The following is a 17,259-nucleotide window of genomic DNA, read 5'->3' as shown; positions in this document are numbered from 1 at the left end:
CAGCTAAGAGACTAGGGTTCAATTCCACCCTAGGCCATCTCTGTGTGGAGTTTGCATGTTCTCATCCCGGATGTACTCCGGTTTCCTCCCACATTCCAAAAACATGCTAGGTTCATTGACGCCTCCAAATTGTCCATAGGTATGAATGTGAGTGTGAATGGTTGTTTGTCTATATGTGCCCTGTGATTGGCTGGCCACCAGTCCAGGGTGTACCCCGCCTCTCGCCAGAAGACAGCTGGGATAGGCTCCAGCACCCCCGCGACCCTCGTGAGGAAAAGCAGTAGAAAATGAATGAATGAATGAGTACTGTAACCCCCCCCCAATCAAAAACGACCAATTCAAAGTAGAATTGTGGCTTGTTGCGTATTTTTTAGAGTAACATATAGCCATCTAATGCTTAGTTTTATTCCACCATCCTCACCTGCCAGGCTGAAGATATGCCAAGGATACACCTTCTACAAGTTAAAGAGCAGGTCAGCTGGACAAACAAACCTCCTGACACCAGGATGGGGGACAAGCAGCTGCTGTCAGCAGAGCGGACTATTTGAAGGACTGCGACGCAGTGGAGTGACAGGATTCAAAGAGATTTGCTTTATCAATTCAAGCTACAGTAAGTGAAAACGAATGATTATTGAAGTGAGAAGAAGGCACATCAATTATGAATGTGAACCCTCAGGAACAGCTGCCATGCTGATGAATTAATAAGCAACACACACTACGGGGGCGGGGGTGCTTTATGGGAGGAGTTTAACACTACACTGATTTTCATCATCGTTTATGTTTGAAGTACAGTTTGGATAGAGGCTGGCACTTTTGAAGAGTTTTTCCCAACTTTTTTTCCCAACTACTTTTTATGAAGTTTATCTGCTACAATGTGCAATATGAAGGCCCCAACGTAAACAATGTTCCCATTGTCTATGTACCACATTCCTAATTGCGGTAATGACTCACACGGTTCCTGTGTGAAATGCGTGAATGCCATCTCTGTTGACATCGATGCACTTAAACACATCAGAGGCCTCTTGCATGATGTCATGATCTTCATTCGTTCATTCATTTTCTACCGCTTTTTCCTCACGAGGGTTGCGGGGGTGCTGGAGCCTATCCCAGCTGTCTTCGGGTCAGAGGTGGGGTACACCCTGGGTACACTGGTGGCCAGCCAATCACAGGTCACATATAGACAAACAACCATTCACACTCACATTCATACCTATGGACAATTTGGAGTCGTCAATTAGCCTAGCATGTTTTTGGAATGTGGGAGGAAACCGGAGTACCCGGAGAAAACCCACGCATGCACGGGGAGAACATGCAAACTCCACACAGAGATGGCCGAGGGTGGAATTGAACCCTGGTCTCCTAGCTGTAAGGTCTGCGTGCTAACCGCTCATGCTGAGAGCTGTTTCTAATATTGTGCATCATTCCATTATACGGGTGTGCCTAATGTAGTGGCTGGCTTGCCTTACCCTGGAGGCAAAGAGGTGTGTAAGTGCCTTCACCTGAGTCCCGGCCGCCACACAAAAGAGCACTTTCATGTCACGCCGGCCCCCGGGCAGGTTGGCGTAACTGGAGCTGAGGAAGGAGGGTTCTATTGTGTCCGATTGTCGACTTGATGGTTGATCAGGTGACCACCTGCAGGTGGCGAGAGCTCAGTTCCATGGGCCACATGAAATTGCAGTGCTGGCCATATTTGACCAGCCACACCAGGCCATTCCACTGGAATTTTTCCAGTTTTGGACTACTGTCTTACTTCCGCCTGTCGAACAACCATGAAAGTTTCCACACCAGTTGGTTTCCGTCCGAGTGACATTGAAAGTGGCAAAGAAACGCCAGAGTAACACACAAGAACCGCCAGGCTGGATAGGTTCAACATTTGGAACTGCTGGTTAAAGTCTACAGACACGTCTGTAAGTCAGCTGAAACAACAACCAAAAAGTCAAAAGACGTACGATTTGGGCAAAGGCGATACGGAGCCTTCACTCACTAACATTTTTGTGGCATATTCCTACAGAGAGCAGAGACCTCCTGTCACGTAAAGGATCTTTGACTTGTTTTTGTTTTTGTATTCTATGGTATTCTATTATACGTTTGGTATTACTTGACATACTATACTAAATAAAAATAATAGCAAAGGTCCAGAACAGTGGGGCAGTGAAAGCAAGTGACAAAAGACAAAGAGCAGGATGGACAAACAAATGGAGGGTGGGATAGTTCTCAGGAGGGAGGGATGCACGCTTGGATGGATGCACCGACGCAGGCTCCAAATTCAGAGCAAATACGAAGCAGTGAGGGCGCAACTCCCTGTCTCCAGGAAATAGCCTCATCCCATAATGTGACTGGCGTCCCGTGTGCCCGAGTGAGCGTGTGCAGTGCAGCGTTAAAGGACACAGGGCGAGCAGCTGATCCCGCCCCTGTTGTGACAGCGCCGTGCTCCTTTGTAGGGAGACCATCCGCACTAAATCTGCTTCTCCACCCCCCCCCCCCTTCCCCCACAGACAAAGGCCTTCCATTTTATGGAGGGGAGGGGGAGCTGTGCCATGCCACCGGCTCAACAATGGGGGGGGGGCAGGACCTCGCAGACCTCACTGGCATTCTTTCTCAGGCAGGCTGATGACGCAGGGAGTTTGGGGGATTCGTTTTCTTGTCACGGGAAAGTCAATTATCGTTTTTTGCTTTTCATATTTAACATTGTCTAATCAAAACACATAACTATAATCATGCAATGTTGGAAAAATTCCTTTTAGAAAAGTAATTACTAGTTACTTTCACCAAATTAGCAAAGGAATGACTGCTTCATATTGTATAAAATACATTTGTATAATATATAAATATTGCTATGTTATATACATGGAAATATAATATTAGAAAAAAATATAAGAACATCTCCTTCTATATAATAATAGAGAGGTTCTCAGCTGGTGGGTCGGGATCCAAACGACGCCATTCAAAAATTATATTCAAATCTGTCACATACAACTAATTCTTTTAAGTAATATTGAGCCATATTTTGGCCATTGGGCGGCACGACGGTCTAGTGGTTAGCGCGCAGACCTCACAGCTAGGAGACCAGGGTTCAATTCCACCCTCGGCCATCTCTGTGTGGAGTTTGCATGTTCTCCCCGTGCACGCGTGGGTTTTCTCCGGGTACTCCGGTTTCCTCCCACATTCCAAAAACATGCTAGGTTAATTGGCCATTCCAAATTGTCCATAGGTATGAATGTGAGTGTGAATGGTTGTTTGTCTATATGTGCCCTGTGATTGGCTGGTCACCAGTCCAGGGTGTACCCCGCCTCTCGCCCAAAGACAGCTGGGATAGGCTCCAGCACCCCCCGCAACCCTCGTGAGGAAAAAGCGGTAGAAAATGAATGAATTTTAGCCATAGGTATATAGGATCTGATTTTGTGCTCTTATTTAGTGCAAATGATATTTATGCATTATTTTATTGCATGAATGCTTCCACGTTTCCTTCATAAATTTATCTAATGAATAAATATACATTTTATTTTATAGTACTTAAAATACAATGTTATTTAAATACTAACACATATAAAATACATTATATATAATAATAAAACACAATTTTGTCATTTTAAACAGATTTGTTTAAAGAAATAATAATAAAATATTAAAAAAAAAATGTTTAGAAAATGAATGAATGGATAAATTAATGACAATTCCAATTTGTGAATCTCTGATGTAATATGTTATATTAATTAGTGATATTGGTTGATTATTATCGTCCATTTGCAGATGCCACCTCTGCATGAGCAGTTTGGTTGACATCAGTGCCATTACTCTGACACCATTCCTCCCATCAGGGTCTTGATGGTGACCTAACGCCTCCAACCTGTTCCTTTGCATCTGCTCCCTGCAGCTTCCTTCCAATTGTTGTTGTCTGCCAGGCTTTTGGCAGCTAAAAATAACCGGTGTTCAGTGCATAATGCACCGTGACTGATTGTTAGGAAGCACATGCTCCACGGACACACTCGCATCCGGCCTTTCCGCACAACATAGGCAACTTCCCAAACAAAGAGGTCAAGGAACAATCGCCGGTTCGTTTCCACGTTTTGCAAGAAGCACGACAGCTAAATGGGAGAAATAGTAACCTTTTTGCTGACTGCCTCTGTAATGAAGAACAATGCACGAACCACTAAGACGCCTCCTGCTACCTTGTGGGGGCTTTTCAACTTTGAAGCCAAAGCTGAAATGTTGTAGTAATGGGATTTGACGAGCAGGCAGCATTGGCACGGCGATGAATGCTTCATTTCTCCCAGCAGGAGGTCAGCAAAGACGGTCTAATCATCTCTTCACTGAGCAAGTGCTTTTTCAGTTACCGTACGAAGCTGTGGATGCTAATGGCGTCTAACATCGAAGCTAACTTGACATCAAAGTTTAGTATTATCCCACAAGACGGTCAGAGGAGGCACTTCAGCTTGCTTAGAGGAAGACTGTCTTTAATTGGGCATTTAAAAAATGTAATTACATTAAATAATTAAACCATTAGTTTAAATATAAACATGCACTGGCAGTTAGCAGGCACCACACAAAGTTAGCTAGTTTGCCAGTCATGATCACAACAGAAGAGACGAAGGAAAGTGATTGACAATGGTCTACAGCCAATCAGAACAATGGGCGGTGCAGACAAAAGAGTACACCACACCTTCCCACAATGTAATTCTTCTTAAAGGGCCAGGCTGGGTCTGTAACCATTCATACGGTGTGGAAAAAATAAATACATATACATATACATATAAAATATGTGAAAATTGTGTTTTTAGTTATATATAACGACTACTGTAAGAATGAACTTTACGATTTTACAAAAAAAACATTATCACTCAATATTTCAAACATTACCTCAAATAACCGAAGTATTGAAAGGATTAATATTTTGAGAATGGGTTTCAGAGCATGAAGTTTAGAGTGGGCGATATTTTATTTATTTTATTTATACTTTTATTATTTATTACTGTTAGAATTGTGTGCAGCAATTTGGAAACTGTGTTTATAAAATGTGCTGTTGAAAATAAAGTGGATGGGATTATAGAGAACACTTTTTATTGACTTTGTCTGTGAATATTTGAATTGGAGAGATATAGAACTAGCGTTGCATCATACTGAGAGGTGTTTCTAATATTTTACCGTGCTTAAAGAAGATCCATCCGGATGAATCGGGCCTGAATTGAATGAGGATCCCTGCTCTGCTAATGAGCAGTCCTATATTGGCTGGAGCTTTTCAGTCATAACAATACTGCACACACACACAAACACACATTGCAACTATGAACTATGAGAACATTTCAATCGCCGACTCTAAACTATAAGAAAAACAACTGCTCTAGGCTTTTTGCGGTGTTATTCAAATGAAGAAGATGATCCAATTGTCTTAACTCTTCGACACAATGCTGAATGGCGCTAATGACTAATGCACTACTGTAATTGCAGGCTCATCTTCCTCCCACTAGCAACCTTTATCTCATTCACTAACATCAACAACACAACAAACTCGCAGTCATGCTGGATTTTTTTCACCAAAGACATCTTCTCACACGCATTTTAAAATTCTTACTATTAACTCGATGATGGCAACGTCAGAAGACGTCGCACGTGAATGCTTAAGCTGATGAAAATACGGAACTGAGGTGGAACACACGGATATTCTAATGCAGATTGAATGTAAGAGTATGAAATGACACCGGAATGTGCTGAAATGTAAAACGAACGACGCCAAGCGTGATAGCACAGAAACAGCTAAAATCCTACTATGCTAACATTTAAGTGTGTTTATACATAGGAAAATGTCAAAAAATGCTACTATGCTCAACACCTAGCATGATAGTTTACATAAGGTTCTACTCATGAAAACCGCTAAAATCTTACTATGCTTGTGTTAGCATGTTAGCAATACTGACATTAGCATGCAAAACCTAGCATGATAGCGCTAAATCTGCCAATGAAAATGGCTTACAATGCAGACATGCTAATATTACCATGTTATCAACTGTAACATACTAACATTAGCATGCTAATACTTTCCATGGTAGCACTTTCCTCTATGTATACATACATACATTTTGTGCATTTTGATTGGTAGTAGAAACGTCTTGATAACCAAAAAAAAAAGAACTTCATGGTGGAGGTCGTTTTGTTGCCGAGAGATCTGCTGCCACCTAGTGGCCACAAACAGTATCGCATGTCAATACTTGCTATTTTGTCAAGAACAAGGTGATTCAAATCTTGGGCCAGCACACCCTGGAATCACTAGGATAGGTTATCCGTAGAGTTATGAAATGTATGAAATACATCAAATGAACAAGTTTATACATTTAATTGATTAAAGCAATTAAACTATATATTAAATAAGATATAAATTGGTCAGGTTATGTTGCCCAACCTCATATGTTTAGCCTCAATATTATGGATTTTCTCCTATTTAATATCTCCACTAAATTTCATCCTATTTATTCATATTTGTAGTTATGATTTCTATTTTATTACATTTGAATCTTATTTTTATTCTTCATTTTCACATTTTTTTAAATTTCGTCCTGCAAAAGCTATATCAACACCTCCTTTTCTTTTTATGCTGGAAGTAACCAAAATGTAAGCCAACAATAACAAGACTGCAGTGCCGTTTGTTGCCACATAGAGGCGCTATTGCACTTGAAAATCTGTCCTCATGCTCCATCACCGTATTGTTTTGAATGTTTAAAAAAATGTTTAATGCCCATTCTTTATTTTGCAAAATAAACGTAAGTCTTCTTATAATGAGCTTGTACGCTGTTATTTTGAGATTTTGTTCCCTTTTGAAACATCGTATTTGAAGACAAGCTGTGGGAATAGACCGAGCCGGAGTGGGCCTGCAGCTTTGACGTGATAAAGGGCTCCTTTTTTCTGCTTCTTTGGAGACGTGAAACAAAAAAAATGGAGGGAGAAAGCAGCAGGAAGTAGTCAGTGCTGTCGCTCGTAGTCATTGGTTGCCTGACGCGCACACACGCCCTCATAAAGGCTCTCCTTGCGCAGACCGTGACAGATAATCACAGGCCAGCGTGGAAGGAAACATCTCTTCTCTTCTCTGTTTCACACGGGGATGCTTTCCCCCCAACTAGAAGTAGACGCGACTTTGCAAAGCTTCCACGACTAAATCCACGAGGCCAGGAAGATGACAGGAGTTTTTGAGAGCCTTAGCCCCGATATGCACTCCAACCAGATGACCTCCAGCAGCTACCACAGCTTGCACAAGTCGCAGGAGTCCCCGACCTTGCCTGTGTCCACGGCCACGGACAGCAGCTACTACCACAGTCCGCAGCCCGGACACTCATGCGCCGGATCCCCCTTTGGACCCATGGGGTCCTTCCAGTACCACAGCAGTGGTGCGGTGCAGTACAACCCGAAATCTTACGACATGGCGGGCTTCAACGCATCCTACGGGGGGTACAGCTCTTACGGACCCAACTCCTCACCCACTCCTGCTGAGACAGGTATGGAATAAGCTTCATTTTGTTCTTGTTCCTACAAATTACGCACATGCGTAAATGTGCGTAATTTCGTTGCAGAGAAAGAAGAAAGCGAGCCAGAAATCCGGATGGTAAACGGAAAACCAAAGAAGGTCAGAAAACCTCGAACCATTTATTCCAGCTTCCAACTGGCCGCCCTCCAGAGGAGGTTCCAGAAGACCCAGTACTTGGCTCTGCCTGAGCGGGCCGAGCTGGCAGCCTCTCTGGGCCTCACGCAGACACAGGTGGGTCTCAAAAAAGCACCAACCGCGTGGAATCAGCCCCGTAACGTCTTCGTCGTGCTCCCCTTTTAGGTGAAAATCTGGTTTCAAAACCGGCGCTCCAAGTTCAAGAAGCTGTGGAAAAACGGAGAAATCCCCCCGGAGCAGCACGTACCCACCAGCGAGTCCCCGCCGTGCACGACCCCGCCGAGCGCCTGGGATTTTCCACAGACTCAAGGCCTGAGCTCCACGTTAGCGCCAAACAGCAACAGTCCGCCCGTCAGCGGCGCGCCATCATCCTCCTCCTCGTCCTCCTCTTCTTCTTCTTCTTCTTCTTCGTTTTTGGCCAACTACTCCTGGTACTCCAACACGAACTCTGGCAGCCATCTACAGCCCCCCCTGCTCCACCACAACCCCGTCATCAGTGCCGGGACGATATTCTGAGACGACGCAGGACTCTGGTGAGGAAATTAGGAAAATCGTCGTTTTTTTTTAAAGGCTGATCTGTGAGTGTGTGTGCCCTACTTTTACGCGCGGAAGCATCTTGTTGGAGCCAAAACATGGACCTTCGCCAGCTTTTTGGCAACAAAGAGCCACATTTTTATCACTTATTTTTCTATTTATTTATTTTCCAGGGATAAATGAATGAACCACTATGATATTATTATTATTATTGTGATGATGATTATACTTTTTTTCCCCCTCCTGCAAAAATCCAAACCTCGCCCGTCAGTGATGTAGCACAAGTCAACTGTATCGTGCCTTTTTCCACATGGCCTCATCATTATGTTGTGTGATTAAATATTAAAACAGATTTTACCTTCATTGCCGTGAGGGTGGGTAAGTGTCTGCACGTCTGTAAATATTAGTATTATTTTTTTTTGGATCCATTTTAATGACGATTCTTTTTTTAAAAGGTGCAAAAAAAAGTCATTTACCACCGCAAGCTACTGATTGTTATGCATTTGATTGACTTGTATCACCCTGAATTGATGAATTGTGTTTTTGTCCTATTTATTTTTTAGCAGTGCTTCATATATGGTTATTTAAATAAAAACGTTTTCTGTGAATGCTCGCTTGCCTTTTTTCTTTAAAAGCCATTGAATGCAACATGTTATTGTTATTATTCATTCCAGCTGTTGTTGCACATTTTCTATTTGCTGATTGCAACTTTAGAGGGACACATATTAAGAGGTGGTGCTAAAATTGGAATGTTCAAATTGACAAACTGGGTAAAATTAGCCCAGGATCACTAAAAAACGCTCCAGTGAGGCAAGGTTACCTGGACTGTGAGGGTGAGCGAATCAAGCCCTCCCATTTTCAGAGTCAACTGCCTGTAACTGCTCACTTGGAAACAAACATTTTTACTGTTAATTGTACCAAACCCTCAGTGAATGGGGGGGGGGGGGGGGGGGGGGGTGGAGGACACAAAAAAAAACTGAAACCTGGAGTTTAAAAAGTGCAAAAATGTTTCCCAAAAACCTCCGTGGCGTCACACCGTCTGTTCACAGCGTGTGTCCGAATACAGTGCACCTTACTCGGCCACAGCAGGTGTCTCCTCCCGCTCTATACTCTGGTTCTCCTGGTAGTATAGTGACGTATAGTAGTATTGTCATGATATTTCATTAGGACAAATCAACAGGTACACTTGGTCACATCCTCATTTTTTTTACCGTCCTTTTTACCACCAGGTGTGCACAAACTACACTTAAATCTACATTTTAAAAGTAGGCATATAAAAGTTATTGGTTTCAAATAAGAAGCAGAATGTTTTTTTATTGAAATTATTAATTGTAGCTGATTTTGCACATTTTCTATATTTTGCTTGCAAATTTATGGCACTCTCATATTAAGAGCATATTAAATTGACAAACACACACACACACTTCAACCCATTACTTCATCTTTCTTGGTAAATCGTAAAAATAGTTGAAGTGATAAACATTTTGAACATAATTATATATAATATTATTATTATTATTATTATATCATCATGCAACAACGTGGGTATAAAAATCACACCTCTGCCTGTCACCTTGACTTATCAAATCAAGTTCTCCATCAATTTGTTAATAAAACACATGAAACACCAGGACAGGGTTGTTATGATATTACTATATTATATTCATATGCAACATATTCAGTGTCAAGCTGCCCTCAATGCAAGGAAGTTTGGGATTAAAAGATGCTAAATCTAAGGCCACGTCTTTTGGATTAAAATAATAACAATTGGAGATGCAAGGTCATGGAATTTTAATTTCAGGCATCATTTGTTTACACACATTCATATATTACTCATTATTATCATTATGGAATCTTATTAACTATCGGTTGGTCAATTCCATGCGCAAGATGTCAAAGAACACATATGAAACCTAGTCAAACTGCCATAAAGCTATTTATGTATAATATATGTTTATTATTTGCACAATAGAATAATAAAATACATATGTATCACCAGAAAAATGCACCTTTTTTTTACATCATTAGGCCATGCCCCGTGGGATACATTGTGGTCACCTCCCATCATGCATTTCTATCTTAATATCACATCCATACTTGACACAGATGTTTTTGTGGAGGAACACATAGCACATGCGTGGGTCCAAGATACTAGTGTTCATTCTGATGGACACTGACATTATATACTGTGATGTAAATGTATGGAGCTGTTTCTAATATTTGTATCCACTTGCCTGCCAATACCGATGACGAAGTATTCTGCTGCAGGTGTACCTAAAGTTGTGGCCGTGCGTTTTTTTTTCCACGTTTCTCCACAGCAACTTGCCACAAAATGCCACACGCACGCTCATTTCTCCTGAAAACATGCAATTACTAATAGAATTTAAGCCCTGATAATATGGGGTGTCATTTAACTCAAGACAATCCGACATTCAACATTCTGCGATGCACACAATAATAATAAATCACTGCAATACCAGCGGCTACGTACTAGAGCTTTTTTAAGCCCAGCAGCTTGACTTGCAGGCGTAATTATATCCGCGGTGCAGCCTACGCGGAATTAGCCTGAATTGCACCGTAACTGCTGCTTTAAATTTTTCAGGGGGGGAAAAAAAATTACTCATAATTTCCCCACCACAGCCACCCACCCCCCCCCCCCCCCCCCCGCAAAGATTATGAAGACCTCGAGTGCACAATGTCATCAGCGTAATGAGGAGTAAACATTTATGCTAATAATCTGCATTTTTCTCCCCATCTGCTATAAAGAGCCGGAATAAAGCAGATATTTTCAGTCATATTCGGATCTCTGCTGCAAGGAGCTGACACCACGACATGCATATTGGATTTATTATTATTATTTTTTGGAGTATTTTTAGGGTGTTTTTGCCTGTCACTTGCAGCTTAAAGGTGGGTTATCTCATATCGATCATGCATGCGTTTATTTCTCACTGCAAAATATCAAAATGTACTTTTTCCAAGCCATGACATATATGCGTGTGCGTGTATATGTGTGTGCGTGTGCTTGCATCCTCCACCTGCAAGCAATTTGCAGCAGCTCACACCGCACACGTCCAATGCCGGCCCTCCTGACGGAGTGGCAGCTCACCTATTTCGCCATTTTTTTTTTCCTCCTCCTGCTTTTTGCAGCAGGCACATTTCTTTCAGAGCTGGGGTCTCCTTTGTCAGCGCCAAAAAAGATCCTCCGAGAGAAAGGCAGCGAAAGAGAGCGAGAGAGGGGAGAGAAATTGCTCATAATTACACCAGAGAAGGGAACTGCATTAGAATAAATAAGGGCGAAATGACAGTAATTATGGCGGGTTTGATGGGCTCGGCTCGTATAATCAAGGAGAGAATACAACGAAATAACGCTGACCCTCTTGGATGAGCAGCTGCGCCTTTCTGGGTCCAGAAGTAGGCGAATTTATGTTGCACACAACAGAACAATTCTTGGTGCCATCGGAACACACGTCCATTGTCAAGCGGGGGCGCGCTGTGCACATTTAGGACACACAAGTTTTGTGAAAAGGAGAAAAAATATCAGCATAAATGATAATTAGATGTGTGTCTGCGAATTGCAAATATAACACTTAAAGCATATTTTATTATCAAGTTGATTTTCTTATAAAATAGTTCTTTATCTTTACCTAATATGTGTCTACATAATGGATATATATTTGATATATTTCATAAGGTCACTCTTGTATAATATAAAAATATAATATAAATATCTAAAAAAAAAGTCATAGAAAAGTCATGATTATAGTAACAATGATCAGGCTAGATATATTTATTTTATTCCCTTTCATTTTTATTTATTATACACGTCTTGTGAATTTGTCGACAAAAAACTGCAACAAAAAGACCGTATGATAATAATAATAATAATAATAATAACAACAATAATAATAATAACAACAACAATAATAATAATAATATATTTTCATGTAATTGCAATTGATGTACTAATTATTTCAGAATTTACTTAATTTTTACGTCACATATTGTTTATTTATTTGTATAGGACTATTCTCTGTTGATCAAAAAAACATATTACTGTATAATAATATCTACATGACAATGTATTGTTATTGTCAGGGAATTAAAAAAAACACAAAAATGCATAATAGCATATAATATTATTTTAAAAGATACTTATATATAAATAGTAATATCTTAATTTTGATTATGCTTAATTTGTTGTTGTTATATCTAGCGTATCCATGACATTTGAACGCCCCATATGATTTGAAGAGTTATACAATGAATATAAACCAGGTGGGCCAAGAGGTTGAAGGTCTACTTTAGTGATAATGTATGATAAATAGCATTATTATTTCTACATGATTTGATGTGCTTTTGCATTGTGAAAGTCGTGGTGCTTTTAGGGAGAGTTTGTGATCTAAAAAGTGGCTTCTTGTATTTCCTTTGGTTTGTCTTCCGCATAGAATAATAAAACCAGTGCCCTTTCACAGTGACAGTCAACAGTCATATAATAATTAATTTCATGTGATAAAACACTAACATTCCATCATGCATGCAGTCATTGTTAGTGTCTGAAAGAGTGCATCTCACACAAGCTTCTTCACATAATTTAAATCCTTTTACTGCTTTGTCAAAGTGTGCACATTATGTACATATAGAGCCAATAAATTAAAGAATACAAAACTAAATCTTTTCTATGTGGACTAAAACACGTACAGCAAGCCTAAAACCTTTCACAGCCAGTAAAGCACAAAACATGTTGGTTTCTTTCTTTAAAAAAAATATATACAAAATACAGTGACAAAAAAATGAGCTGCTTGTCTCATTTTTTTTTTTTTTGGGGGGGGGGGTGCTTTTGTTGGTGGTGCTGCCAGGCCTTTTTCCCTTTTCTCTTCACATGTGGCCATTGCAAGCAGAAAATAGCATTAGTGCAGCAACAACAACACAACGTTGTCTCATTTTAACACACAAATCAACACAATACTGGCCTCAATTTAACCAAAAATATAATTTAACTTAAATAATCAGCACACAAACAGCAATTGGAGGGGTTTGTACAATAGGCTCTATGATAACAGGTCCGTTAATATGATCAATATTTGGTGCAAGGGGGAGTCTCCTCGTGGATGCAAAGTCATCACCATGGTAACGTAAGAAACAAACCAGTGATTTATTGTAGCCTGCTGCGTAAAAAAAAACAGCATTTCTCGGACAAATATGATGAAAAATAGAAGAATAGATGATAAGGAGCAGCCAAAAAAATAGGAAATGATCCTCGTTCAAGCTCTGGTTCGGTGTTGTGCATCATCACGTGACCACTCCAACACCCCCCCCCCCCTTACCCCCCACCCCCAGACTCAGGTGGTCGACGTGTGAGTTCACATGAGCTGGGCGGACTGTTGCATAGACTCCTGGTGCGTACCGGGGTACCACGACGTGTAGGCCGGGATGTAAGACCCGCTAGTGCCCACCGACGTCTTCACTGCGGTCGGCGTGCTCCACACTGGAGACACGGTGGGGGAACCGCTGGATAGTCCACGGCCACTGGCCAAAGCGTTCGTGTCAATGGTGCCCCCGCCCTGCTTCATCAGTTTCTTGAACTTCGACCTCTTATTTTGAAACCAAATCTTCACCTGTAAACAAAATGACATCCGGTTCAAGGAAGTGACATTTTTCACATTTTACGCTTGGCACGTGCATAGGCAACCCATCCGTATTATATTATACATTTTCAATAATACAAAAAATGGAAATCAATACAGAATATGTGAATTAAAAATAATTATTTTTGATTATTTTGGTGAGGTACACAATAATAATCATTTTATTTCCCCTGATTGGAATCATATCACTTTCGATCAAATAAACAAAATGTTTTTCTGATGGCTTTTTCAAGGTTGCCTATACAACAACAACAATAATATTAATATCAATATAATAATAATAATAATAATAACAACAACAATAATAATAATAGTAAGCAGGAACAATGGCAGCGATTCATTTAAAATAAATTTTCTCTTATTTCAATAATATCCCTGGTGTTTGAAATGTTAAAAAAAATGTTTATTGTATAAAAATATGAATAAAAACACACAAATGAATATGATTGAAATCCATATTATAATATGCACAATAAAACGATTGTAAGGATTGTTTTGTGAGATCAATATTAATAAGGATAATATTTCTGATGATTATTGAACTTGCCTGCGTCTGCGTGAGTCCGAGAGACGCTGCGAGCTCGGCTCTTTCCGGTAAGGCCAAATATTGTGTTTGCTGAAATCTTCTGTTGAGGGCTTGAAGTTGTAAACTGGAGTAGATGGTTCTGGGCTTTCGGATCTTCTTCCCTTTCCCGTTGAAGCGAACCTCTCCGCCTTCCACCACCGTGTTCTTGCCTGCTTCCGGTGCTGTGAGAGATTATTGAAAATAAAAAAAAGAATGCATGAATGAATGTGGAGGCAAGCAGCCAATAGAAGCCCAAGTTTTACAGCGTCTACTTTGTCAGTAATTACCCTTAATTGCAAACATTGTTTATGGTGTTACGCAATAAATAATGATCAATGCAACATGTGGTTGCTGCATTTCGCAGCCCAGAGTCTTACCTGAATCCTCTAACCGGGTCTGAGGCAGTGCCGTGCTGTTCTGGTACGTTTGGACCGTTCCGAGGTACGGGCTGCTGGAATGGTTGCCCACCGAGTTGATGTACGGGTAGGCAAGGGTTCGGGGGAAGTTCGGGCCCGGGCTATAGCTGTCGTGCTGGCCGTGGCCCGCAGAATGTAAACAGTGCACCGGGTAGTGTCCGTGGGACATGGAGGATGGAGACATTTGTTGACTCGGAGGTCCAAACTCCATGAAAACGCTTTTTCCCGAGGAGGGACTGTTCAGACTTTCTGGGATGGTAGTCATTGTCATCTCTTCCGGCGGCTCCCGTCCTCCTCCGGCTTTTCTTGTTTGAGTCCAGACCAGGAGGGCTCCCAATTTAAGTCGAACCGCTTTTTTCTCCGTCCATTCATAAGAAAATGCAGTTTGTGTCCGTGAAAAGTCCCAGGTATGATGCTGGAGACCGAGATAAACTCCCCCAAAGGTTTGAATCTGGCACTCATGAATATTCATCAATGGCAGCCGCTGATTGGTCCACTCGCTCCACGAGGCCAGCCAATTGGCCCGTCTGGCTCTGAGCAACCTGCTAAGGGGAGAAAGAGCACAGACTCTCAGGTCCAAATGATCATTAACAGCACCGTTAATAATGACACATTATGATTATTGCTGTGTGGGAACATATAAACTGTTATATCATCACATGATATAAACCACTTATGCAATAAACATATGCAAAAATTGCTCGGTAAAATATGTATTTTTAAAAGAATGTGTGCTTTTATATTTATAAATACAACGATTTCCGGTCTCTCGAAGCTGCTGACCGGTTTGATGAAAGTCACTTTAATTAAAGCTCCCAATGTGCTTTATTAGCATAACACACAGTCCAATTTTCATAAGCATGCCAGTAATTAGTCATGTGTTTACCACTTCCACCTGCAGCAGCCTGCATCTCAGGCTATAATAGATTCTTTTTTTTAATTTAAAAAAAATATTTTAATTTTGTTCATTTTTTGCCTGCAGATTTTTTCATCGTCTGCTTTTTTTTGTATGTGGCACAGAAACCTTTTTTGATGAGGACACATGGAGAAGGATGGAGGAGGGGTGCGGCCATGCAGGCTCCCGTGCATGCACGAGCCCAACAAGGAGTACCGTAATTACCCCTCAAAGTTGCAGCATTAATCACGCGCGTGTATGAAAATACAAATAAATGTCACCAAACGTCGTCAAGAAAGGACTTACTGGGGAGAACATGAAGGGATGAGTCCACGCAGAGAGGATGCACGTGCTTTGACATGAAGAAGACGAAGAAGAAGAAGACGACGAAGAAGAAGAATCAAAGTGTATCCGGGAGGAGTTGCTCATTTTTGGGCTCGTCTTGCAGGCTGCAGAGGTGCACAGAGCCGAAGAAGCATCGCCAGGCTTCTGCTGCCTCCATCTCCCACCTGAATAACTCATTACATTCCCGCGCTGTCATTAGCAGCCCAATTACATCATTGAGCTCAAATAAGAACCAGCAAGTTGCAAAAAAAAAAAAAAAAAGAGTGAGAGCATGATGTGCACAGATACCAGTGTGCTCCCCGAATTTAAAGAATCTCTCAAATATAACCAAAAGTGGTCCCCTTGCTGCCCACCCCCTCTCCCTAAAATAGGCCAATTTGAAGCGATTTCCCCGGGATTATTACTTTAGTGGGGGGAAAAAATGCTTCAAGACTTCCTCTATCAACAATGATAATGGTGGTACAACCAATAATTATCATCTTCCAGAACAGAGGACGCATTTTTATGGGCACTTGGTGGGTGCGACTGATAACTGTCATTATTTTCCCACGATTACAGTATCCACAAACTGGAGCTGCTCACACAAGCAGTGTGGGAAATTGTAAAATAATAAAGTGGTGACACTAATGATATGAAAGCTAATTTGGTGGGTTTTCTGTACAGCAGCAGGCAGTGAATTGAATGTCTCAGTGGATTTGGAACCTGTAAAACGTAATTTGAGGGTCTTTTACGTGGCAACACTATCGATAGCTACTTTAGCTAACTGCTCACCCTTCAACACTAAACTGTCCTTTAAAGTGGATTAAATATGTATTTGTGATATGTCAATGAAGACTTTAGTAAAGAATGACACTCTGCTAGACATGGTAGAAATGCAGTAAATGTACACTTTGACGGAGAAGCTTTAAAAGTACGAAATCTACCAGGCGACATTGTTGTTTACACGGCCATCCTCGCGCATGCCCAGATTGAACACTTAATACGCATGCGCACAGGTGCAGCTTTAAATGGCACTGTTAGACCAGGTGTGTGCAAAGTACATGCTTTAAAAGATAATTATAAACAATAACAAAATATCAGCAGTCATTTTAAGGAAATGAAGACAAGAATATTAAAAGAAAAAAGTAACAAGATGAGATTAATATTACAATACAATATTACAAACTCAATTTTCTCTTAATATTTTGACTTTATTTGAATAAAGTAACAAGAGT

At 41.0% G+C, this 17,259-nt stretch overlaps 2 protein-coding genes across 2 annotated transcripts; one reads left to right on the top strand and one right to left on the bottom strand.

Moving 5' to 3' along the window:
* The first annotated feature begins 7,035 nt into the window (after nt 1-7,035).
* On the top strand, nt 7,036-8,787 carry dlx2a (distal-less homeobox 2a). The gene is made up of 3 exons (XM_058082624.2): nt 7,036-7,481; nt 7,557-7,741; nt 7,811-8,787. The coding sequence occupies exons 1-3, from the start codon at nt 7,163-7,165 to the stop codon at nt 8,159-8,161; spliced, it is 855 nt and encodes a 284-aa protein (XP_057938607.2). The 5' UTR covers nt 7,036-7,162; the 3' UTR covers nt 8,162-8,787.
* Nucleotides 8,788-13,307: 4,520 nt separating this feature from the next.
* On the bottom strand, nt 13,308-16,726 carry dlx1a (distal-less homeobox 1a). Its single transcript, XM_058082622.2, has 4 exons — nt 16,007-16,726; nt 14,767-15,350; nt 14,372-14,571; nt 13,308-13,794 (listed from the first exon to the last, which is right to left on the bottom strand). Exons 2-4 carry the CDS (start codon nt 15,275-15,277, stop codon nt 13,540-13,542), a joined length of 966 nt encoding a protein of 321 aa, XP_057938605.1. The 5' UTR covers nt 15,278-15,350; nt 16,007-16,726; the 3' UTR covers nt 13,308-13,539.
* Nucleotides 16,727-17,259: the final 533 nt, after the last annotated feature.

This window comes from Doryrhamphus excisus, linkage group LG12 (assembly GCF_037039965.1).
Source record: "Doryrhamphus excisus strain RoL-2023G ecotype Guam linkage group LG12, RoL_Dexc_Guam_v1.1, whole genome shotgun sequence".
Taxonomy (NCBI): domain Eukaryota; kingdom Metazoa; phylum Chordata; class Actinopteri; order Syngnathiformes; family Syngnathidae; genus Doryrhamphus; species Doryrhamphus excisus.
Note: the sequence above shows the minus strand (reverse complement) of the source record. Positions and strands in the feature narration are given on the sequence as shown.